Source organism: Centruroides vittatus, unplaced genomic scaffold (assembly GCF_030686945.1).
Source record: "Centruroides vittatus isolate TY-2023 unplaced genomic scaffold, ASM3068694v2 contig_1408, whole genome shotgun sequence".
Classification (NCBI taxonomy): Eukaryota; Metazoa; Arthropoda; class Arachnida; order Scorpiones; family Buthidae; genus Centruroides; species Centruroides vittatus.
Window position 1 is genome coordinate 855,874 of NW_027120884.1, and position 27,591 is coordinate 883,464.

At 26.2% G+C, this 27,591-nt stretch overlaps 1 protein-coding gene across 2 annotated transcripts in view; it reads right to left on the bottom strand.

The window, feature by feature from the left end:
• Positions 1-362: 362 nt before the first annotated feature.
• LOC136968176 (gamma-aminobutyric acid receptor alpha-like) overlaps positions 363-27,591 on the bottom strand; it is a 53,499-nt gene continuing 26,270 nt past the window's right edge. For both annotated transcript variants that reach the window (XM_067262149.1, XM_067262148.1), the window contains 8 exons: positions 16,385-16,488; positions 14,958-15,025; positions 14,657-14,877; positions 6,441-6,523; positions 6,075-6,209; positions 5,844-5,996; positions 980-1,281; positions 363-903 (listed from right to left, as the gene is read on the bottom strand). In XM_067262149.1, the coding sequence (XP_067118250.1) occupies positions 562-903; positions 980-1,281; positions 5,844-5,996; positions 6,075-6,209; positions 6,441-6,523; positions 14,657-14,877; positions 14,958-14,984 (1,263 nt within the window). In that variant the 5' untranslated portion in view covers positions 14,985-15,025; positions 16,385-16,488 and the 3' untranslated portion in view covers positions 363-561. The remainder of the gene's footprint in view (positions 904-979; positions 1,282-5,843; positions 5,997-6,074; positions 6,210-6,440; positions 6,524-14,656; positions 14,878-14,957; positions 15,026-16,384; positions 16,489-27,591) is intronic.

The window sequence follows — 27,591 nt, forward strand, 5'->3', positions numbered from 1 at the left end:
TGTATGAAAAGTCTACGTATTTAACTTTAAATTATATAATTATATATTTTATCAATTAATTCAAAAAAGTTTTCTGTAATTTTATACAAAACAAAAAAGTTTCTCCCCCCAAAAAAATCGATTTAAAAATTTATAAAGATAAGAAACGATTTAAAAACTTTACCAATTTAGTGATTATCTGGTATTAATCAACTATTTAATTCCAAATTTCGATCATTATCCTAAAAAACCCTAACACGAATTAAATCTAGACATTATATTTTATCGATGTTAAACTTTTTAATAAAAGTTTAAACGCGATTACTTATCATATATAAATTTTAAATAATAATAAAAAATAACCATATTTTTCTAACAAGAAACAACTGATAAAACTGGAATTTATTAACGAATTTTGATATAGATTTTACAGAAACAATCAACATTATTTTAAAAATAAGATAAATATGTTATTTTTTTTTTTGCAGCATACCCTGTCCAGTTTTTATTCCTCACGTCGTGACAACAACAGTAAAGTTTGTGATATTGGATACGTATATTTTTATCACGATGAGAATGCTGTCATGTTGCTCTCTCTCCACCCAAATAAGTGAACCAATATATAAAGTTAATGATTAAATAAATCACGGGAAACAACACGCGTGATATTCTATCGATTTTGCTCACGCTATTCAACTGCATAATGATTTTTCTTTTCTTTTTCTTCTTCCTTTTCGTTTTCGGTATTTTACGGCTATTAAAAAACGAACATCTTCGTTTATGTCTCGCACCATTTTGTGAAAGATTTTCGAATTGTAAAGATGTAGGACTTTCGTCTCCCGCTAAAGAGCATGCATTCGATTGTCGACGTGGCCTTTCTGTAGCTTGTTTCCAACATTCGTTATCCTGAAGACTCTCTGGTATCTATAGAAAGATATATTGGAAAATAAATAAATAAATAATCGTAAACAATTTTAATATTATTTATATTATGCTGAACTCTGTCTGGTGTCGTTGCTTTATCTACAAATGGGACTTTCTCGTCGATGCTTCCTTCTTCGTCCATTGTTTCGCTCTCTTCTGAATCTGTCGAAGCATCCTGTACTTGATTATCTGGAAAATAATGTTCTCCACTACCACTTTTAGTAAAATAATGAACTGCTGCGAATTCTACGATTGTTGAAAATATGAATGCGAAGCTAATTGCCACATAATAATCCAACGCTGTACAATAGGAAACCTTTGGTAAGTCGTTGCGACTTTCTAAACCCAGAAACGTCATAGTTAACACCGTTGTTATACCTAGAAATATAAAAATATATATATATATATCACTTATATATTATTACTTTGTCAAATATACCGTATATATATCATTAATACAGTCGATTATGTGTAACAAATTCGATCGTTTCTCAGAAATATTCTTGTTAAATTTATACTATTTATCAATTATAATTGTCTAGAATTTTATAATTATTAATTCAATATTAATTTTGGATATAATATCAAGTATTTAAATTTATTTTTAAATAAATAATAAGAAACTAAAATACATTATTAAACTAAATATTTTCCCCTTTTATTTATCTTATACTTAAAAAGTAGACTTAATAAAGTTTAAAATATAAATTATATTTATTAGATAATAGTTAATAAGCATATAAAATGAGTAATAAAATGTTTTAAGTTATGATGTGAATCTATGAATTTTGTGGCAATATGGCCAAGGTGGTTAAGGCCTCAGCCTATCCGGGATCGAATAAGGCGAGCAACTACAAAAGAGTTTTCCATGCCAAATATGTTGGGGCCCTTCTCTCACCACCCAGTTGTAGGCCTTCTTAGACCCATCGTAGGTTTGGCCAAGGCCTTCATTGTAAACCTTGCCAAGTCTAACAAAAAGGCCCTCTTAACGCCCACGGAAATAAGAGTTTAATATCTAATTATAATATTTAAATAAAAGTAATTTATCTTTAAAAAACTTTGTAAAATTTTCGACAAAATAAATAAAAGTTTACACTTTTTTGTATAATTTCATACGAAAATTAAGACTCAAATTAAAATTTAATTACTTTATCTGACTAAAAGCTTAGTAATACGAATTAAAAATTGAAACAACTAAAAGTATAATAAAATGATTTATGTTGAAAAAGAATTTTAATATTACTTTTAAGTTGAAATCATTTTTCATTTGGAAGAATCAACAGTGTGACACTCTTTAATGTACAGTACATATTGTCATTTAATATACTTGTTTACTTTACAAAACACGGTTCGATAATTTCGGAATTTTTCATTCAAAATTAAGCTGTATTTTAATGATATGGAAGAGATAAATTCCAAAGGTGTAAAGCAAAAAACAAGAAGAAATATCCATTTATAAATTCGTGACTTAAATTTATTGCCATGTTTACATTTCGAGTGATTTTTATTATTTCTTTTTAAAATTCCTATTCAAAATATAAACACATAATGTATTGTATTCTGATATTTGAAGATTACTCAAATTTATAACATATTTTTCCTTTTTTATATTGATATATAAGGTGCAAGAGACAAAGTTGCACTATTCAAAACAAGGCAATTTACTAAAATCAAAGCTCGATAAAGTTTTAAAATTGATATAAAAAATTGTATAGTTTATCTTTAAGCCAATTTTATAGTTATATATTCTTTAATATTCTATATTTATTAATTATAATTCTGATTTTTCTAGGATTTATTCACAGAACAGCATTCGATACCAAGCGCAATAACTGATAAAATATGTCAAAATTTTCAGAACTGATGCGAAAGAAGTGTTTTCTGAAAGTTATTTCAGTCTCTTAAAATACGAAAACATGAGAAAAATTTTTCGGATGCTGTCGTAAGATAGATAATATTTCTTATTATATATGAAAGTTATGTTAGACACAATATAACAAGCAGTTTTCTTCATAGTTGCAGTTTGTTTATCAACATAGCTGACAAATAATTTAAAATTTTTTTACTACATCAACTCGCTTTTCGATGAATAATGTGAAAAATGTAGAATGAAAACAACTTATGCAATAATAATAAAATTTGCGTTATAAAAAAAGTAAGGTTGCTACTTTTAATTAATAAAATATAAATTTAATTAAACAAATTCTATGGAGGACTTTCTATTAAAACTGGCCCCTATTTAAGGGGGTAGAAAATGTGAATAAAACCTGGAAAACTCCACGTGGCTACCCTGTTGAAAGGGTCGAACCACGACCAAGTTTAGTGATTTTGTCCACTTGGTCACTGGTGTGTACTTCATTTGGATAAAAAATAATTGGTCATTCGATCATCAAAATCGCTCGCCTTCACTTTGAAAGACATCAAAAAGATCTTGAGAAAATTTCCAAAATGTTACAAAAATCCCTTAATCGCCAATCGAAATTTCAAACAGAAAATTATTTTCGTCCATAAAGAGTGATTTTATTCTTATTGGAAAACATTGCATTAGACAATCAGACAGTTTTCTATTAGGTGCTATAAAAACAATGGGTAATTAAACGAGTTATTTAGATTTTGTATCTTGATTTGTGCCCGTAATGGACAATTGAAAGCGATTTTAGTTTCTAAGCATTCTTATTTAAAGTAAAAATACTTCGACTATTTAATAGTTTTATAAATTAAAGTGGCATATTTAAAATAAGATTAAAAATGACAACAATTTAAGTATTGCATTATTAATAATGAAATTTTAAAAATCATTTGAAGATTTTTGCATTTTTTGTTCTTGGTATGAAAAATTTAAAGTGACTAAAACATCACTTTAACGTTAAAAATCTGAGAAATTTCAAGAAAGAATTTTACATTTGAATGATTTATTCGAACGAACCCTTCGCTAAAAATCGTATATAAATCAATATTCAGATTTGAATTATAAATATATACAGTCGAACCTCGAATAACGACTTCTAAACAGTGGCCATTTCTTCACAAACCTTTGAAATGCATAAAAAATAATATGCAAACAACGGCCACCTCCTGACAACGGACATTTTTGTTCCCGTCAGTGACCGTTGTTCAGAAACTTGATAGTAATTAAGCATTATTAATTTATTTGTTAAGAAAATTTTTACATATTTTTATTATTTACTATAAAATTATTATTATTAAAACATAAAATTTCGATTAAATTAACTTTTAAATTATGAATAACTAACCAATATTTGCAGATGTTTCGTTCTAAAATAACTTATTTAATAATGTATTTTAATGTTATATGCAAGAATATAAAGAAAAGCATGTCAATATTATATTCAGATATCCTCAGAATATTGAGAAGTATCTGGAGATAGTTATAACTTCATAAAATCTTCTATATTTATTCCATATTCAAGAATTCTCTTCAAATTTTTATGCTTATCCTTCGTATAAAATAAGTATAACCTATACTTCTGTAGTTTCTCTTGTTTAAAGAAGTAATACAAGTATGTTAGATCCTTTCGAATACGAATTTTTGGTATCGTAGTTGAAGTATCTTCGATCATCAGCAACAAAACTTTTTCTACCAAAATAATATTAGAGCACGTCTCCTACTCTCTTAACAACTTTAGATTTGATACAATTGCAAGATATTGCTTTATGGATGCTATAGAATATTGTTAAATATAACACATAATCTATTATAATCAAATTTAAAAGTTATGTTTAAAACTTCTCGAACATAAAAGAATGACTTCATGAAATAAATAAGAAACTGTTCTTTGAAAGGTAATTTTATTAATAAAATAGGTTTACATACTTTATGGTTTTGAGAAATAATTTTTATTTACTACTTTAACTATTAAACTTTCCTTTACTTCCAGTACTTTTTCACTTGTTATATAGAAACTTCAAACTTAAATTACTAACATTTATTATTATTTATGTTACAATTTTACTAAATTAATTTCTGTATAATCTTTTAAGAACTTTATCTCGATCATAAAACAAAGTTCTTGTTGGAATTTACAGAAACTAACAAGTTATAGAGCAGAGTAATCAATAAAATCACTTTCAATTTACATGATAAGTATATTGAAAAACTTTGAAAATGTCTAAGGAAGTAAGAGCAATATACACTTAATGTATTGCTCTTGATCTCTATCAAAAGTTTAACAAAAAGTGTATGAAAAAAGAACGAATTGTTTCTATGTAAGATGAAGGCAAACAAATCTCGTTGAACTGTAAAGAAGCGTTGTTTAATCATGAAAACAGAATTTAATTGACTGAAAATAGTGTATAATCGAAGCAGTACTTAGATAAAAATGTCGATTCTATAGTCCAAAAGCCTGTAATTGTAATATAATAAAATTTAATTTGAAAATCTTTTTTTAAAAGGTCTTTCTAGATTTATTGTATACCTTTGAAAGCTATTCAAACTTCTCTTTTTAATGTAGATAATTTTGTATAATGATGATCTTTAAATGAATGCTAAAAGCAGTCTTTCATAAATCAACATTGATGCACGAGTATTTTCATCTTTTCTCATTAAATGAAATGTTCAGTATTTTTAACGAAGAAAGACTACAATTATATTCATTTTTGCGTTATAAATAATATATATTATAATATGTTAATTAAGATTAATAAAAATTTGAATGCCCATGAGTGCCACAACGATCGTTGTGATACTCATAGACACTCAAATTTTTATTAATCTTAAGAGACTAGAAGATAAAGTTGATCAATCGCTACCATAATATAAGTATATTTTTATATTTAAATATTAAATAACTAGCGATATAAGTAGAATATTAAATATTATAGTCCATATTTTAAGTTTTCAGTGGTATAATTTAATATAAATTGATAAATTAGACATATTTTACTTAAACTAATATTAATATATGGAAGTCTTTATTTACCAAGAGCTATTCTATCAGCAGTGGCTTCTCTATTAATCCAAAAGGAGACCCAGGACAAGACAACTAACATAGTACACGGGGCATAAACTTCTATGATAAAATTTCCTATATGTCTTTGAAGATGAAAACTCGCAACGAGTAATGATTTACGACCTTGATAAATATTAATTATATTAATAATATGACATTAATTACTTATTATTTAGCCTATCTTTCAATAAAAATTGATACCTTTGGAATGATACAACGACGTGTTTCCCGTAGGAGTTGATATCACGTCAAACTGAGACATTTTCATGTCGGGTGCTATGGCAACTCCTCCGGATGGGCTCCATTGATAAATAACATCATTTGGAGAATAACCAACTAGATGAGACTTACGAATTTAATATTGTATTATTGTAGAATATTTTTCGTAAGTTAATCAGGGTTCTTCGTAAAAAATATTTGTTTTATATTTTAAAGTATTATTCAATTAATTTAGCAGTTTTTTTTAATTCGTAATTTGGCAGAGATTAATACACAAAATATAATAATTAATTGATTTTATTGTTAAAATTTCTTTATTAATTTATACAAAAAATATACGAAACTTACAGCTACCAATATATAGAGAACAAGCTTGAAAATCCATCGGATAATTTGCTAGTTTCATTGGGCAACTCGCTCTTATTGTCAACCTATTTAAAAAAGGGGGGGAAAGATTTTCAATAATAATAATATAAAAATATATTTGGAAGGAAACTAAAACATGCAAAAATATCCCAAAAATATTTTTATTTTTTACTAAAATATTGTTTTATTTCGTGCTTTATAGATAAATTTTTGAAATATCTTTTGTTCAAGAAGGCTAAAAAATAAATAAATAAATAAATATAAATTTCTAAGTTTCTTTCATTTATTTATTTTTTATTTTTTAGAATTTCTTCACTCGTTAATATCTCTTTTTATTTTTATAAAACTGTTTTCTAGAAAAAAATTGAGACAAATAAAAACTAAAAATAAAAAAAACCGATGCATTAACAGATTGTTAATGTATACCTCATACATTTCTAAAAAAAATTAAAATAATATAATGTAAATTGTAATTAATTTTAATAATAATAATTATTATTATTATTAATATTATTTGTATTTATTATTATTTAATTATTATTATTATTATTATTCATATCATATCAACCTTTATTAACGTAGAAGGCTTTCGCCTGTTACAAGGGACGTGGTTTGGAGCTTAACAAAATAGTCCAACAAAGAGTAAATTTAAATAGCACTATTTCAGCTGCCTATGTATCAGAGATTTATAAAATTAAACAGTAACTTAATTAAAGTGTACAGTATAGCAAATATAATTTCACCCTTTAATATATATTATTGGGTTACTATCCCTAGTAGTTTATATATTTTTTCTTTAGGAATGATTGTTAGAACATTCACTTAGTACATACACTTAGTACATATCGTATTGACTTAAACATTAAAATTGTTCCAACTTTTAGAATTTTGGTTCACGTAATTATATAACTTAAATATAATATTCTTATTCGCTCTATCGAAGATCTCATATAGTTCACTTTCATTGGAAAATTAGATAATATACTTATTTCTAAATTTTGGGAAATTTCTTTTGCTTTGAAACACTCACAAAAATGTAGAATTTAGGTAGTAGTTTATTCCATTTTAAACTTATTCAACGAGAAGACCGACCAAACCTACTTTTCCGCTGGGCTATACTTATGATTATTCTATTTTCGTGTTCTAAATAGTTACTTTCTGCTTCAGACAAGTGTGTCGTCCATGTTTCTGTACTTCCAATAATTGAATTCGAGTTTATAAATTCTCTAACAGCGGGATTATATAGTCTATCCCCAAGATCTTGAATGTTTCAGAAGTTAATCAATAAATTTTTGGTGTCACAGTTTGACTTTCTCAAACCTATTTCTCTCTCTAATTTATCCGACACAACCAAATCAACTCCAAAATTTTAATGTTATCTATTTCCTGTTCAAACTCACACGAAACCAGGTTTACTTTGTTTTTATCTTCTATCATTTCTAAAATTAATTTGAGGCTATTTCTAAAAAATGGTTTAGTTGTATTATTTCTTTAGAGTTAATATCATAAGTATACATTATATCGTCCTTAATAAAGTAGTCATCTCTAACTAGTATTTTGTTGTTGGCTAATTTTTCTAACTTAACCTTAGATAATATCTGTTTTCTTCTGATTCTGGATCTTAGACATAAGTCTGCTGTTACTATTATTCTTTTCTTTGTTTCATCCACGATATTCGGTCTTAGTAACCAAAATTTTTTAAGTACTAAATTTCTAGCTTTGACTGTTTCCATCATGACTTTTATTATTTGCTTATTTTTATTATTTTTTAGATGTTCTAAGCCTACTATTTCTACGTTGTTAAGTCCTAGATCTTCTTTGATAAATGATTTAACTTCATCAAGTACGTGTACATCCACAGATTGAAATGGGTAATTAAAAATAATTAAGTTATTTTTTGTGGTCTCGTTTAATGATCTATCAAATTCAAATTCGACTATACCTTTTAAGTTGTTGGTAGAGTTTGACCTTGCTTCCAGATCGTGAATTTTTTGGCCAATTATCTTCATCTCTTCTTTAGCATTGAGGTTGTCTTCTTTCATCTTGTTAATTTCAGATTTTATCGATTGGATTTCTAAGTTTAACAGAGAAAACTTATCCTGAATCAATTCGTAAATTGATTTTAATGTATATCTAGACTCATCGCCACATTGTAGGTCAGATTTTGTTGCCGGTTCAAAAAAGTCTTTAATAGTTGAATTTCTTGCAGTGCCAAAAGATCCTTTCTCCTCTTCCTCTAGTAGATATTCCTCTCCCGATAATTCCACCAGTTGATTATCCTCCTCAACAACGTTAGTATTTTCCTTGCGAGGTCTTCCTCGCCCCCTCTTTTGCATAATTGCTTGATTAGTTTGGGGAGGGGAACGAGGAAAAGGACCGGGATTTGTTTCGATTCCCGCGATTAATAGTAATGTCTTGATTAATTTCTCAGATAATAAATTTTCTTGAGAATTTGCCGTAACTTGAAACTTTATAATATAACTCAATCTATCCATTCCGAAGTCAAACCAGGTACTCTACCATTATTATTATTATTATTATTATTATTATTGTAATTTAAATGAGTGCTCCTCGGAAAAAGAAATGTATATGTTTTTTCATGTGGCTAAGTTAAAATCTATTTATAACTTGTATAATTTTGTTAAAAAATTTGTAACTATGTAACTGTTTATTTAATGAATGTTGATCATAACTCCCCTTGTAACAGGCCAAGGCCTATTACAAATAAAAATGAATTGAATAATAATAATAATAATAATGAATTATTGTAATTAATTTTAATAATAATAATTATTATTATATTATATAATATTCATTGGAAAATTAGATAATATACTTATTATTATTATTATTTATATGTCGTTTCATATTATAAATTAGTCATTTTATCTTGGAGAAATAAAATTGATATTTAAAAGAAAAATTACAAATAATAAAATTAATTTTATAAAATATTTTAAAAATAATTTAAATAAAATTCTGAAATATTTTAATTCTACTTTTACAATTAAATTCAAATAAAACATTTTAAAAATTATTTAGTTTAAACCTACGTTTTTTTCCGCTTGTGCTTAATGAGATTATAATTATTAAAATAATTTACTTTTACGAATAATTAATTAAATTGATTTATGGCTAAAAATATAAATTGTAAAATCGTTAATAAAAGTATTTAATACTGTTCAAAATAATTTGAATCAGTCTATTTAGAATATCGAAAAAAAAAGTTTAGGTGATGAATATTCCTGAAAGAAATAGTGAACATTGCCAAATTATACCTTATAAATAAATCATTTACACGTTATATTTGGAAACTTAAATCTTATTTTTTACTTTTAAAACTCTAAAAATCTAAGAAAACATTTAAAAAAAAATAAAATAAAATAAATTTAATTTACTCTTAAGTTTCAGTGATGTAGTGTAAGTTCACTTTTAAATACTGTATATTACTCGTGCTATAAATAACTTCAAATAATTTAAATGGATTTAAATTATTATTTTATTGAAGAAATTCATTAAGAAATATGAAATTTCTAAAGTTAAATATATTTATCATCTTTCTTTATAGTAGTAAAAACGATTAAGATGTTTTAGTACAGTAGAGCGTCGATAAGTGGAACCAATTGGGGACTGGGGTCCTTCCAGTTAATGATTTGTTCCAGTTTCCGACTTTGTACGAAAAAATACATTAACCTGTTCGATGTTCAAATTTTTCTCCGTTGCGTGTCGCTTCGTGTTGAATTTTCGTCGATTTTAAGCCTAACGAAAATTTTTATAATAATCATCGAGGCTGTCGTATCGTTAAAAATTATTTCTGCATTTTGTACAAACAAAATAAATATATTAAAGAATATAAAAAACATGAAAATTATACTTTAGAAGTAAATTTAGTATCAAAAACATTCGATTCAGCACGACACAGTCCGACTGAAAATCGTTCCACTTTCCGGCCATTCCACTTACCGACGTTCCACTTATCGACGCTCTACTGTATTTTACTTTTATATTAAATTCTTATTAAATATAATTATTAATGAAGTGGAAGACAAATGGTCGAATGCGATGATCACGACAACATTGTGAATTCGTCGTTTTTTCGCTGTGATAAGTCTCAGTAATCTTTAAGAAACTATACACTAAGGTTGGCCAACCTCGTTCCGACAGGAGCCATGTATCTCCTGTCAGAAATACGAGAGCCGCATTCTCTATTGAAACTGTATTTTATATAAGTATATATATATATTATATAAATTATATGGGAGCCACAGTAAGAGTCTAGAACAGCCGCAGTCCACCATTCTATATACTATTATGTTCTATTTAAAAAAGAACAACTGTGCAATCTATTTTGAAAATCGAATTATTCTTTTAGATTTTTCACTAAGTTTATAACGTATACATTACAAATTATAACGTACTTGGGTTAATGATCGTTTTCGATCACAACGAACGGAATTGTTTCAGCGGATTTAAGAATTTAAATTTTATATCAAAAATTGAATAAAAAGCAATGCAGATTTTATCGTTGAGCAACATCCCGTTTCTTGCTTTTTCGTAAAAAGTAACATGTTATTAGGAGTGAACTGAACGGTGCTATGAGAACTTTTCAGATTTCAAGAATATTATTGATGTAACAAGTTTCTTTTTTTGCTTTGATTGAACTTATATTTACTGTTTGCCATTACAAGTTTACCTCAATTGATTTTTGTACGTGATTAATTATATTCTGTCTTGAAATCTAGTGAAGATTTTTTACATTCATTTATTTACAGTGAGACTCGCTTTCTTCTCACTATCAACATATCTCGAGTTGCTTGCACCTAATTGATGCTTACATCCAGAGATTGATCTTGGCCCTTTGCCACATGGCTAGGCACACTTTCATTATAACGAGTCTCTCCCACACATTTCACTAAGTTTATTATAAAAAAAAATTATTCTTTTTGAGAATACAGAAGACAATTCTTGGAGATTCATAAATACATGAATTCTCCGAAAACATGCAATTAAAAATTCTGACTAAAAGTGTTGAAACAATTTTTCATTCAATACATGAAAACGGGTAAAAGCACTATAGACAAAGACCATTATATCGTAATGCTGCATTTAAAATATATATAGCCGATAATCAAATTTATGGTATTATGAAAGAATTTCCGAAAAATTTAAACATATCATATTAATGATCATACGTAAAATGATCTATACGCTTTAACATATACTATTATACATAAACTGGACTGTCTCTTTTTATAATTCTCCACAATATAATGGTACAAAAATAATTAATAAAAGTATATATGAATTATACTGTCAACAATAAACACAAATATGATCGTACTATTCTAACTATTCGACTCAAACACTATATATATGGAAACTAGTGTGGATGAACCCATGTTGTATATTATTAAATCAAACATAAAAGTTATATGCTTGAACGTACAGTACCTAATACCAGTGGCTCCCAAACTGGGGTCCTCGGTCCCCTAGAGGACCGAGGATCCCAGTCCATTCAGGGAGACCGTGAAGAGATCACTTCAGAGAAAGCAGATGCACCCATCCCATTGAATGTACAGTACATACTGCATTTGATGACTAAGATTTGTTATTTTCTGAATAAATAATTGTTTGTCAAAAAATGTTTTGGTAATAGTAGCCAATATTTTAATTGCAGTTAATTTTAAAGGGTTCGCGAGCAATCTAAAAAATTGTAAACAGACCATCACGCAAGAAATCCTAAAAACGTTTAAGAAACCACTGCCTAATACCATTACAAGAACAGAATTCATACAAAAGCTATAACAACGAAAACGGATTTTTAAACTACTCTAAAATCTATAAAACAATTTAAAAAATAAACTGTAAAGATACCAAAAGATATATAGTCATTACTTGCTCATTTGAGAAAAATACCAATTAAAAAAATCTAACAACAAGTTGCGTAACTTTCCTGACTGTTATGAGATTTTATTTGAAAAATCAACTTCACTTTTTAATTATTAATCATAAAAAATAAATAAAAATATAAGTGGCGCCAAATATTATGAGATTTTGTTATAAAAACCTTATTTTTAATTATTGTAAAATAGCAAAAAACCTAACTTTTAGGGTAGCGATGAGTTTTATAAAGATCTGTAAATGCTAACAAGTAAAATTTTCATTAAACCCAACTTCATGCGATATATGATACGTGACCACCCTCTAACTTCCCTCCCCTCGACCTTTTATCACCAAAATTTAATAGCATCAATGCCCCTTACACACAAGCTGCCGTGCCAAATTTTGTTTCTTAATCTTCACTGCATCTTGAGATATTAAACGAAATAGACTCCAACATCACACACGATTGGCCAAATCTTAACAGAAAACCTAGTTGTATCAATTGCTTTATTAAAAATAAAAATCTGTCCCTTGATTAAAAAAATTAACCATATACAAGATGCTTATTCTGATATATAAGAGGACAACTACTGCAAAATCGAATTATGAATAATTTCAAAATACTTCAGATAAATCTGCAAAATCTGAAAATAATATTTAATATTTAAAAATAATTCATACATAGTTCAAAAAAGATTTAAACTTGCCCTCACTGTAATATTATCCAAGCGGAACTTCTTGCTATAAAAAACCTTACAATTTATTCATACAAATAATCGCCTTAACAATATATTTTCTATTATTATCCATAGTGATAATCAAGTTGCAATAGACATGATTAAAAGCAACAAATATGATAACAACATAGCCTATAAATTTCCAAGATGTATGAGATGTAGATAATATCCAAGTCATCTTATTTGGATATTATCTACATCTCATCGTATTAGCTTCCGTTGGGTGCCTGGACACAAGAGAATAATGGGCGGGGAAAGAGCAGATCATCTTGCAAAAAGTGCCAGTAATCACAGTTTAAAATATACCAATTCCAAAATGCCTTTGAAAGAAATTAAAGACATTTGAACTCAATATAAACTCTTGAATTGGCAAAAACGATGGGAACATGAAAATACTGGTGTCTTGCATACAAAGCCATACTTAATGTCATGATGTCATAGAATTAAATACTTTGTCCCAGACTTCTTCAATAGCCAAATTCTCAGCGGCCGTAGCAATTTTAAGGAATATCTACATAGATTTGGATTAATAAACAATAACATCTGCTTCTGTTTACAATAACGTAGACATTCAATCAAATCACCACTTTATTTTTGAGGGTACAGTACTTTACTTTATTCAATAACCAAAGGAATATTATCATACAAGACACCATAAAAGAAGATTTTCATTGACCCGTTACTGCTAAAGATCTAATTTTAACAAAGAACACATTTAATGTTTTAAAAATATTTATTAACATCATATAAGTTCTAAAACCACAATTCCATTGTGGTTGACGTATTGTTCTTGGCTACCTTATATAGGTTTTGGCTGATACTATTCAACTATTTTATCATTATCGTGGAGCTGTTACTTTTTATATTTACAATTATTTTTCGAGTTCACGCTTGACTTATTTTATTCAAATATTGTATTTTATTTTATACTTTATTTACTGTTTCCACAAATGTGAAGAAAACAGGTTTAAATTTTCTTGTAAACAAGTTATTATGATTCATCCTACTTTCCCAGTACGTTATTGGGATTTTTTCTCCTCTTTCTCATCCCCTTCTTTCGTGCTTCTTTCAGCTTAGACCTGTAAGTAGGCTCTACACTCTAACATAATTAATTTGATATATTTTTATATAATTTTTAATAAAATTTAACACAGTTATCAAGATCGGGTTTATACATAATTAATAATTAGAATGTAGAACCTACCCAAGGTTCTAGATGAAAAAAGGAAAAGAATAAGATGAGAAGGATGATAGGTAAGAAAGAGGAGAGAAGGTCCCAGTAGAATACAGAGCAGATAGGATGAATGAGAAAGTATGAAATACATACGATCTTTGTCGAGAAATATTTACATAGATGTTGTAATTACATAAAGTAACAGCTTCGCTGTAGGAATGTAGTGGGACAGTATAGTGAAAGACAATACAAATCTTGTGGCATCATGCTTTTAAATTTATTATTTGGTTTATCCTCTACCAAATAATAAATTTAAAAAGAAAAGGTCTCTTGTGTTTATAGCTTAGATTCACATCGAGTATAAATCCAGTTCTTATAGTAGCCATGTAAGACATTTAACTTACCTTGACGAATATAATACTTGTCCATCCTGATAGAGTCGAACAAATTTATTCGGTGAAGTAATTGTATGTAAATAAGAATATTTTCCATTATAGATATACGTGTCAGGTTTCCAAATTTTCTCTAACATGGAAATGGATAAAGCGAGTGTTGTCATAATTCCAGTAAAGGCTAATCTTTTATCGATCCATTTTTGACGAAAGTAACAATCTAAAGAAAACGTCTTCCAAAAAATACTTTAATTAATATCATTTTTTAACAATAAAAGTTCTTAATAAATGTATAAATCTTTTTAGAATTTACCATATCAACCTCTGAGATTGGGCCCATACTTCTTACTTCAATGTCTATGTACACTTTTGTTGGATTAACTAAAAAGTAACAATTCAACAAGAAAAAAATATTAATTCGCGAATTAAAAAGTAATAAATGGTTTGTTCTGTAATTTAACGCGGCATTGTTCACTTAAGCTTTAAAATATTGCTTCTTCCAACATAAAGAAAACTATTAAATTAGAAATAAAGTGTCTTTGTTGATAGAAGTTCGTAGTGTTATCTCTTTTTTTAAACGTTTGAACAAGCAGAACCAGATGTGTTTTCTTTCTTTCTATGCAAAAAATATAATTCTTTTTTATATATTTTATTAAAAAACGTTTTTTATTAAGTTCTTTCTTATTCACTTTTCTAATTTAATCGTCTTGTATGAATATAATTAAAAGAATTTATTAAAATAGACTTTTGTAGCACTTTTTTTACAATTAAATTTATATTCAACACGTTGAATAAAATAACGTTATTCAATATTAATGAAATAAATTATCTACACTAGTGTAATTAAATAAATTCATCATAAAATTTAAAATATAATTTTATTTTTATATATCAAGTAAAATTTGTTAACATTTTTTCAAAAATATTTCTTGGATTTAACTCATGAGAGGATCATTCTTAAAGCAAAATTTTCTAGAAATTTCATGAAAATGATTTATATTTTTAGAATTCTAGAACTTTTTTCCGTTTAGAATTGATTCTTCGAGTTAAATAACAAAATATTCACGCTAAATTTACCAAAATTCGGTTTGTTTCCTTTATAGTAAATAATTATAAGAGCAGTTTGATAAATGAAATAAATTCCGGAAAGATCTAGAAACCAAGTAATATATATGTATATAAATTTTAGTTAATGTGAAAATAAGAAACAAAGAAAATATCTATAATCTTACATTAAAAAGAAAAATATCTAATTTTCTTTTTAATGTAAGAAATAAAATAATTTTAAAAAATTGCTGATTCAGTAAAGTTTCAACATTGCTTAGATCAGCTTAATTTTTCTCTTTAGACGGTTTGCAAACCAAGACTTTATCTATCATTTGGGACAAAAATAAATTTGAAACTAGTTTTAAAAAATTCGAAAAAATACCAAAAAACCAAGTGATTTTATTGCTCTTAATGCTGTCAATGTCTATCTTAATTGCACTTTCAACAAATTATCTTTAAAAAAAATTACTTTAGACGTAAATAAAAATAAAGTTATCTCAATTGCTAATGTGCGAACTTTAAAAATTTTTAAAGTTTATTTTAAAAATGTAATTAAATATATTATTTTTTTTAATAAAATAGAAAATTTGAAATACCTTTTAAACTGAATATTTTTAGAAAACATTAAAGACTTATTTAATTAAAATTTAAAATATGGAAATAAAAAATACGTATTTTTTAAAAATAAATTACCTCCTAAACCGGGTCTTAAGTGATGATCGTAACCCTGTAAAAGACTATCTAATAATTCAGATACGTTTTGTGTGACGTTCTCAGCTACTTCTCTTATGTCCCTTCTGAAAAATTTCAAATTTTATTTATTAATTTAGCTGATAAATCATTATAAAATGCATATTTATAACAATATTAATTTATTAATTGTTACTGTTTATTCCTTAAAAATAATCGACACCCAAATCGTTACGTTAATGGCATGGAATTCTCTTTTTACCCATTCATGAGACACGGTAGGTGTGTCGATTTTTCGTGTTGTATTTTATTTTCGAATATTCTTTAAGAGAAATGTTGATTTTGTATGTAGTAATTCACTATTTGATCTTGTTCTACAACTTTCAAATGTTTATGTTTACTGTTTCTTGCTGGATTTTTCCTTGTTTCTAAGCTTTTCTATTAGGTTAAAATCGTGTACTTTAGATCTCTACCTTTGTATGTTTTGCTGTCAATTTATTCCAAAACTTTTAATTAGTTAAAATACTTTTGATAAAACAAATCCTGAATAATAATTTACGAGTCTAAATACAGAAGTGATTTATTTCTTTATATAATACTATAAATAAGAAAATAATTTATTCAGATATAAATTCCGCAAAAGTCAAGTTACTTAAGATTTGAATGGAAAATTTAAAGCTTGTGTATTTTATAAAATCACAAAGATTCTATCATATAAAACTTTATTTATAAAAATCTATATAATTTATAATTAATTTTGTTTATTAATTAACTCAAAGTACACGGTAAGCTATAATTACATCCATTACGTGTGAATCTGACCCCATTGTAGATCAGTAGAACTGTAAGGAATCATTCCCCAATCTGTACTGTTCGTATAAATTAGAGGTCTGAATTCGACTCACACCAGATCTCTATAGGGTTTTACATAGATATTTGTTTTATTTACAAAATTATAACTAAAATTATCACTAACAGGTAATAAGTAATCATCCATAGATAACACCGTTTTAGTTCCTATAATATAAAATACGTTTACTCTTCAGAAATTTATATTTTTATGTACAGCACAGTACATAAAATACTTTTCGAGTAATGCTCCTTTCAATTATCTATAAAAAATATTTTTATACAAATATATAAATTTTTCAGCTAGAAACCAATAAATTATATCAATAAAACCTTTTATTTTTTCTAAAAAAAAAAAAAAAAAATAAAACAGTTGAAAGCGTAACACCTTTCAAGAATTCTCAACAACAATCTACATAATTGAATTATTCTACTCGTAAAACAATAATAATTATTTATTTACGAATTACAGTATTATTTTTAAAATAAAAAATGCATATAGAAATATTTAAATTAGATTTTGAGCATTTTATATTGTTATTATTGATCACTATTTTTATTAAGTAATACAATTTGTTTTAATTTAATTTTATTCAAATTTGATTGTATATTTTAAACTGTTTAAGTTTTAGGTTTTAAGTTATAAAATTAACATAAATATTATTTTAATGGCAATTTGGAATATGCTATTATCGTAATTATAAATTTAATTTATTATTTTACTTGATTATTTGATTAAAATGTAAAATATCTCATACGTTATACAAAAAAGACCATCTTTCTATGCACTAAACTAAGAAGTTGATCACAATTTTATTATGATTTCGAAAGAAATTTCCATGAAAATTTTCGAAAAAATTAACAATAATGCCAAATTTACAATACTGAGATATGCTGAATGCTACATTTTGTTAATTAGTTCAATAAATAAATAATAAAAAGTATACAATAAATTCTAATTAGTCGGTACTCGAATACAATTGCTAGAGAAACATCAGCAGAAAGATCTCATCAAATTATTAAAATAAATTAATTAAAACGAATCTATTCTTATTTTTAACACTTAAATTTGAAGAAGTTTTAAAATATTTGTAAATTTTCAAAAATTAATTTTATTTCATCGATTTATACTTGATAAAAATTCTTTCAAGTCATTTCACACGCTGCAACATTTTGACACCATAAAAATACAGAATTTAATAAATTTATTATATTAATTGTTTAAAAGAATAAATAAAATGCATTAAATATAATAAAAATGCTAATAAGGAATTAAATTATAATTATTTAAAATTATAATTAAGAGAAGACGGAAGAAAGCTTAAGTTTAAATATAACTCAAGAGTAATATCAGTACCTATTAATTTATATTTAGTTAGTATTTTGAATAAATATTTTAATAGGAATTACACAGAATATCCTAAAGATCTTGCTTGATAATTTGATTTTATAATGCTGTTAATTAATGGTAAAGGATGAAACATTGCTTTGGATAGTAGACAATGCATTACTTTAATCACCTATTACAATGAAAATATCTAGATTATCATAGTTTTAAAATTTTTAAAATATTCAAATACTATTTAGCATTATTATTTTATTTCACAATTTATATTCAAATATATTTCTTAACGTACCGAAAATGATGATAAATTCACAAATTTAACGACTGATAACAGATATATATCTTTGACAAATTCTTAAAGCACATAAAATCAATTAGGTTTATTTTATTTAATAAGTAAAACTCATAAAGATAAGGTAATAAATTAATTATATTAGATGAATATAGATAGTATTAATTTCGTTAAACGTAAGGAAACTTTAATAAAGATAAGCTAATTGGAATTAAAATAATTTAGTACTTGACTATGTACACATAGTCTATGTACATGAATCCCAACAGTTGTTTCACTTGTTAATGGCATGACACGACAATTACTGTTAAATACAATAGTATAATGGGCAATAAACACATTCAAATACTGTAAGTTTTTCCATGTTCCATTTATGCTATTATCGCCAGAATCAACAATGAAAATAAAATTAATTGCACACGAAGATTGCAATACTCTTTTAATATAATGTTGCCTTTGAAACAGTCCGTTTCCCTAAGTGCTTCCATAAATCTTTATGTTAATAAAATATCATAATTAATTAGAGCATAATCTTTGTGTCAATAATTCAATTAATATGATCATTAAACGTTTAGTTTACATGCCTATACGTGCATATGAGCATGTATACTAACTATATGCATACATGCAAAGGATATGCATAGGCTTGTACAGTGCCCCTTTATTACAACTTATATTAAGGGTCCTGGAACGAAGCTAGGTCGTAATTTTAAAGTTTTCAATTAAATGAGTTTGTAATTAACTATTTTAACTTAAATTTCTTCTAGTTAATTATATACAAATCGACATACACAATATTTCAACATACGTACAGTACAATAATGATGGAGTTTAGAGCTCAGTCTAATGAAAAAAAAATTAATATAAAGTAATACAAATTAATTAAATTGACGCATTAATTAATATAGATATTAAATTAAAATAAATAAAAATAATTCGATTTTACATCGTTTTCAATGTGTATAAATGGTAAATTTAAATTTTATATAAAGATATTTAGTATGAAGCAGGAATAACTTGTTACAACTTTAGTGGATATAAGTTAATATTTGCAAAAATTCAGAAAAAATTTTGGGAATTTATAAATATAATTTAAGCTGACAATTTTAGATTTAGATTTTTAAATGATGTTTTATAAGATTCAATACTGCCAAAAAAAAAATTAATTAGACATATCTTCGCTGTAAGTTATGTGACAAAGGAAGTGAAATCAAAGCTTTTTTGGATTTGTTGTTCAATACAGTAAAACCTGTGTAAACCGGACTCATACGGTACCTAATTTTTCCTGTCTGGCATGTTTCCGTTTCGAACAGGATTTTTTAAAAAACAGAAAATCGCTGCGTTTTTAAGAATTTTTTCCGTTTAGGCAGGTTTCCGATTTATCAAGTTTCCGTTTTGTACAGGTTTTACTGTAAAATTAAATTATTAATAAGTGTAGAACAACTTTGTGGATAAAATGTATTTAAATGCGTAAGATATTACTAGGTATGATTTTTTCCTATCGATATTATGCCATTTTTTACCCTTTTAATATAAATTTCGAATAATACGTGTTAGTTTTTAAATTAGATTTTATAAAAGTTGTTTTAAAAATCTTTTATTTCGGTTTTTTGTCGTTAATCTGTTATAAGAAGCGAACTTGCAATTACATTTATTTTTCTTGTATCATTGCAACAGAACAGTTTTTTAATCTTGTTCAATATCATAGAAAAAGTAGTAGTAGGTTGGATATTAATAAAAATTTCATTAAATGCAATTCACTCTGAAGATCATATACAAGTTATCGTTATTCCGTTTCACTATAATTGGTAAAAAATAAACAACTTTTATTATTAAAAAGTATAACGTATACCGTATTTTAATTTATATTAATCCGGACAACGAATACATTCCGTTCATTATAACTAAATATTACAGTAAAACCTGTTTAAACCGGACTCGCACAGTACCAAATATTTTTCCAGTCTACCTGAAACAGTGGCTACAATTGGATACGCAAATTTTGTCTCATTGGTTTTGGGGTTGTCGTAAAACTGATGACTTAATAATACTTTCATGCGTATCTCTAATCTCACATTCAGTTCTACACTTTTTATTTAAAATTATAAACGTGAATATTCTTGCTGTATGTAGCTAAATTTTAGTGAATTTCTGAGCCACGAGTTCTCTACGTGAAGAAATTTTATGCAAGTTTGATTCGATAAGATCTAGTAGGAATGTTTCTAAAACATTCAATATCGAGAAAATTTTTAAACTCGATATGGCTTAAAAATTAAGAAACATTACAGATAAATAAAGTTTTCATATCTGGTCTCGTCTTTTATCTATCTAACTCCGTTCTCGAGATTAAGGAAAGACAGACGGACGGACGGACGGACGACAGTAGGAATTTATAGATCTACAAGATATAATTTTTTCAAATTGCAGCCCAATTAGTTATATTCTGATTCTTATTAAGGAGTTTTTAATTTTATTTTTATAAAGTCTAAACTTAAGAATATTGTCTTAGAATTTTCTGATAAGTTTTAAAATATTTTTTTCTTAATTTTCTTTTAGATTTTTCAAACTTTTCTTTAAAATTTTGTTTTAGGCTTTTTTAAAAACTGTATTGTTTGTCTAGCTACGCTATTGTTGCGAAGTTACGAAACTTTGCAACAATAGCGTAGATAGAACCGATATTAAGGGGAGTCTCGAATTAGAAGGTGCAAATTTTCGTCCATCCTTGTAATACTGTGGATGCAGCAAATAGCATTTGGATGAAGAATAAGCTCTTAGATATTGTACTGTACATACATGTGCATAAATGTGTTTGCCACATTTAAGTCTTTTTTCTGTACTTGTTTGATTTTTTTTCTTTCTTTATTTATTTACAAAGGTATGAGTCTCTAGGCCCTCTCTAGTTATGCTATTGCTTTCTTCAAGTAATCAATGGTACTTTCCGAACGTACTGTAATGTATAACGATATACTGCAGAGTGCTATAAAAATTCTACATAATATATTTCTATTTTAATCTTAAATTTTAGGTAAAAGATTTAGATTGAACTATACATTAAAATATACAATGACATTTATTGTTTAGCAACCCTATCATATAACTACTTAAGTCTAAACAATGAAGTTACCAGATATTTTATACGGTGCGCTTTCCGATATATTCTTTTCTCTTCGGTTCTAAACTTCATAAATTACAGCTTCAAAAATACATTTTCAATTAGCTTCGTATCCGAATTTTACCAAAGAATAAAAAAAAAAAACCCGAGTGCCCTAAGCATCTTAATGAACCTATTGTTCTCTCGAGTGTAGCCTACAAAAGACGTCCAAAACTACTCTTACATACAACAATAGATAATTGTAAATTAAATGCTCTATTCGATTTAATTAAATTATTATACAACTTTTAAAATTTTTAAAATTAAATATTTAACTATTAACTATTTTACAGATGATAATTCATTTAACTTTACCGACTCTTTATATTTTATAAATTTAAAATTTTATATTTAACAATAAAAAATTAATTTAAAAATATAAATAAGGCGATTTAATTTTGACTTTTTGTACATCCTTACTACATTTAATTCTAGAACACAATTATTATACGAACTAATGGGTTAATGTAGGTTATAACCATGTAAATTTTATAAAGTATTTCACTTTCCTGGATGTTATATAACAGAAGGAAAGTATGGCGATCGGTCAAAAACTGACTACCCCCAAAACTCAGAAGACTTTGAACGTGGAGAAATACAAAAAAATTACAGGTTTTTTTCCGTATGTATGGATTATAGTGTGTTTGAAAAAAACAATTTTTTCACCCAATTTGAAGCTTAATAACTACCGTTCCTTTTATTAAAAATTTCTAAAATTTTGCAAGTTGGTCTGTATATTAGGGGGAAATGTTTCTAGAAATTTTCAAGAAAATCGGAGAATTGATTCGGGAGATATGGCCCCATAATCTTAAAATGTCTCGAACTAATCTAAAGGCTGAAAGATAATGGTAGCAATTATTGCAATTATTAGGGATGAAAACAAATAAAGAATACCAGAAAAATTTAGTAAGAACGTTGTCAGCAATTTTTAATATATATTTATTAATTTTTTACTTAAAATATTCCTTTATTTACTTCTATATTATTTCAATTCAAATTTAAAAAATAACTTGAAATATTATATCTTTATTTTTCACCCTATTTGACATATTTCTATTTCAATTCGAATTTGTCGTAAGTCTTCGTCAGATTTTAAATCTCAACAAGTATGCTAGAAGATATTGTCACTCTTACTGACAATCTTTACTTTATATACTCTGACATTGTGACAATGCGTCAGAATTTTCAATTTGACATAAATATTTTTGATATCAAAACTCTTTTCCTTAAAATGAATTTATAAGAATATATTAATATTCGATTATTCTTTTCTCATGAATGCATATTTTCTTTAGTCTATATTATTTAAAATTAATTTGTGAAATCTTCCAGATAAATTTTTATGGAATTTTTAGAATATTCTTGGTTCGAGTTAAAAAGTTTTTAAAAATATATACGACTTTATTATATATATATTGAATTTACTCAAGTATTTTTAATAAAAATAATTTTAATTAACATTTAATTTGCTTATTTACTTAATGTTTCGTAAAGTAAATTCATTAAAGGTTTTGTTTGCACAAAGTTCTAATTATAGAAACATTAGAAAATATTCACAATTACATAAGATTTAACTGTGAATATTTCTGTATAATTATATAATGAATTCTGTTTATAATAGAAGATAGAATCTCGAAAATTCCGTGTAAAAAATACTGTAAAAAGAGATATTGTTCTTATGGAAACATGGAAGATTGGCTCTAGAACTTAAAAAGCGGTAAAATAATACGAAGAACTAATTGATATAATAGAATGTGTTCAAACAAAATATTTCAAATTTTAGTTAATAAATAGGGTGGGATTAAATTAGGTTGATGGCATAAGGCTACGCAACACTTGAACGATCTATCAAGGAGAAGGTTGCTTCTCAGAAGGACTTTCTATGGTATATTGGTCCCTATTTATGTATTAGACATGTGAATAAGACCCTAGAAACTCCAAATAGTCTTCGTTATCTTCTTCACGTATCTAATACCAGTGTTCAGTGGTTTTATTCACTTGGTCACTGGTGGGCAATTAGAGGAGGGACGATTATAAATTACTTATAAATTTATTAAAATTTCCTAATATTATTCGCATAAGCTTTATAGTAATTTTATTTCTTATTGACGTTTTAATCAAACGTCAAAATACCAATAGCTTTTAACACTAAATAGCATTCAAAACAAATACGCGATCGTACGAAAAGTCTTCAAACTTTGATTTAAATTTATTTTGACTACTTCAATCGCGGAATAAAAGATTTTGTGTCACTACAAATATTCAAATAAGTCGTAAAATACAGCCAAATCTCAATCGATGATGAATTCCAGAAGAGGTTAAGGTGTCAGCTTACCCCTATGAATTTCAGCATCGAATCCAACTGGTCGAAGCCCCCCTATATTTTTTGTTGGTCTTCGACCAGTTGTCCTGGATATGTTGGGTCTCTTTCTTCACCAACTATATCCGTGATATTAGAAGATCTTCATAATGCTCAAAGCAAGAGTCAAAAAATTAAAAAAAAAATCCAAATTTACTTTGAACGTAGCAATCTTAAATGCAAATTCTTTTTTTCTTTTTAAGAGCAATTTTATAGAAAAATAAGTACGAATATTTTTGAAATTAATATGAAATGGATATTTTTAAAAGATAAATCTATTGAAGGGCGTTTGATCAAAATAAAACGAGAATTGAATTTTTCCAGACTGCTTTTAAATCAAAGTCGTGTAAAAACAGAATTGGGCTAATATACGATGTTAAAACATTTTTCAATCTTTCTACCAGCTTTTTTTCTGTATAAATTACTAAATTTTCAAAATTAGAAAGATTTTTAATCACAAAACATTACAAGATTGACTAGAACGAAAAAAAATGTTATATGCTAATTTGAAATAATCGAAAACTTGATAAAATGATTGCAATTTACAGATTGTTTACATTGAAGTCCCCGATTCATATTAAGTTTTAAAATATTCTCAATATTCTTTTTATTGTTATTTTTCTATTAACCAGAAAATTACATATTGGATAAATTTGACTTCATTAGTAATTTTCTTTGTTTATTTACTGTGAATTATAGTTTTTCTTTCTCGTAAACTCAACAAACTTAAATGCCTCTTTATCCCAACAAATATTAAATTGATGGTACAGTTGCTAGGTTACGAAAGAGGACCATATAGCAGTTACAGATTGCAAGTAAATCAGAACTATCTAATCAAATAAACATGTAAAAATGGCCGAAAAGTTATACTGTAATTTTATGTTTTTTTTAATTCAAATCATCTATCATCAAAACTAAAGGAAAACAACCTTCTAAATTCTAAATATTTGAACATTTTAAAGTATCTTTTATAATTACTCTAATTTTTTACTTTTTTTCTATTTTAGTTTCAACATTAGACTTCTAGTTGAGGCTACAAATGTTTAGAAAAACTAAAACCTGGTGAATTCAGGATTGCATGGATTAGTTGCATGAAGGATATTGCAGGATTCCGGATATTTGGAAAACGTCTTACAACAGCTAATAATAGAGCACAGTGAAGATCAGTTATATCAGGAAGACTCAACCTGTAATACAAGAATGGAAAAAGAGAGATCAAGCTAATGTTTTATGTAAACGATATAGGAATAAAGTTATGTTATTTTAATGTTTACCTTTTCTTTTATCATTTTAAGTAAAGGTTTATTCCAAAATTTTAACCTGGACTTTATTTATTGAGTATGAATTTTATGCTTTAGAACACTGTTAACCTGTGAACACTGATTACATAAAACGAATCTTAATGTTTAAAATTACACAATAAAAGAATTTCCAATCAAAGTTTCTACTATACTTTTAGATAAGTTTTTGTTCATACCAAATATAAAATATAAATAATTTTATATAATTTTTCTATATTTAAACATTATAAATTATCACTTAATCTAGAAACAAATCTAAAAATAGTTTCGTGAAATTGTCTGTTTAATTTTACATCAATCAAATTTTTTGTTTATTTTATAAAAATTATTCAAATAAAGTTATCATCTCTTAAATTCTCATGACAAATAACGTAAATTATTTGCTAAATTTTTAATTTTTTTTTATTTTAATGATTTTTTCATATTCTAAATCAACACTTTTTCAAGAAAGAATAAGGTAGAAGAATAAGATATGTTAATAATTTATAGATATAAATTATAATTCGATAACGTCAATATGTTATTAATGTTATATAGTAATTTTTAATACAGATTTATTTGGTGACGTTCACGCGAAAGCATAAAATTCTTCATCTTTGGATAAGAATTTCGTAAAGTAAGAAGCAAACTTAGTAACTCCCTAGAGTAAAATTCAGGTAAACTCCAACCACTCTATTGAAAACATTTTAACTAAAAGTATTCTCCGTGGATTCGGTAGTTTCAAACTTGAAATCTAACTGTACACTTTAAAAAATTTAATTTTTTTTTTTACATATTAGAAAAATACATTTTTAAACAATTAATTCATTACAAGTTAATTATTTTATTTTATTTATAAGATTATTTATGATAATAATTATTATTTAATAATAAAAATTTTAAAAATAGAATTGTGAAAATAAATAATGTTCCAATCTCTGAATATCCTATTTATAATTCTTAATTAATTACATTATTAAATGTATTTATAACGTTAAAATACATTTAAATACTGTATTACTTTTATTTACTATTTTTAACACTAGAATCGCACCAATTTTAAACTTATAAAGATTTTTATTACAGTAAATAAATTCAAACCCATTCTGAATAAAAATCCATCAGATTGAACATCATTATAAAGCAGATGAAATAAATTCTAATTTTGCCATATAAATCATTATTTATCCAATATTTATGAAGTTTAATTGATTTTATATAATGTCAAACATTTTTTACAGCTTTTAAATGTTGAAATGACATGATATAGTTTTATATGGGTTCTACGAGTTATTGTACAAGGGGCTGTTTAGGTCACGAAATTATTTGGGTCAAAATAAGAAAAATTCCTTCTATACATCTCATACATTTACCTTCAGGGGTTGAAAGGGTTTAATAGTGATAATAATTTACCAAATAATTTCTAAAAATTTCTGGATACACATACCCAAAAATTTCTATTGGTTTCTATATAGAGATAGAGCAGGATCTTGATGATCGTTAGCCTCCACTGGTGCAACTTGGCCTATATGGCTCTTGGGCCAAAAAACTCCAGCCAACCTACAAACCAACCCGTTAGCCAACATATTTGTTATTCTCTGGTTCTGTTTTCTGTAGCTGAACCTATCAAAAGAAGCTTCGTGGGTCAAAGACAATTTTAAATTGTAGTGTTTTAGCTTAAAATTCAAACAAAATTAAGATAGATTCCACAATTATTGTGTTTCAAATCAATAAAAGCGTGTTCTATAATTTGTTTACAGGAAAAAATGTAACTAATGAAATAAAATCCAAATCTGTTCACTTTTCTCGAATAATGTTTGCACCCAGAAATTTGTTACGTGTTTTCCATATTCTAGGCACTACATTACTCACTTGTAAGCTCACGAAACACACACAAACATCTTGAGCTTAACCAATAAATTGTAAAGATTATG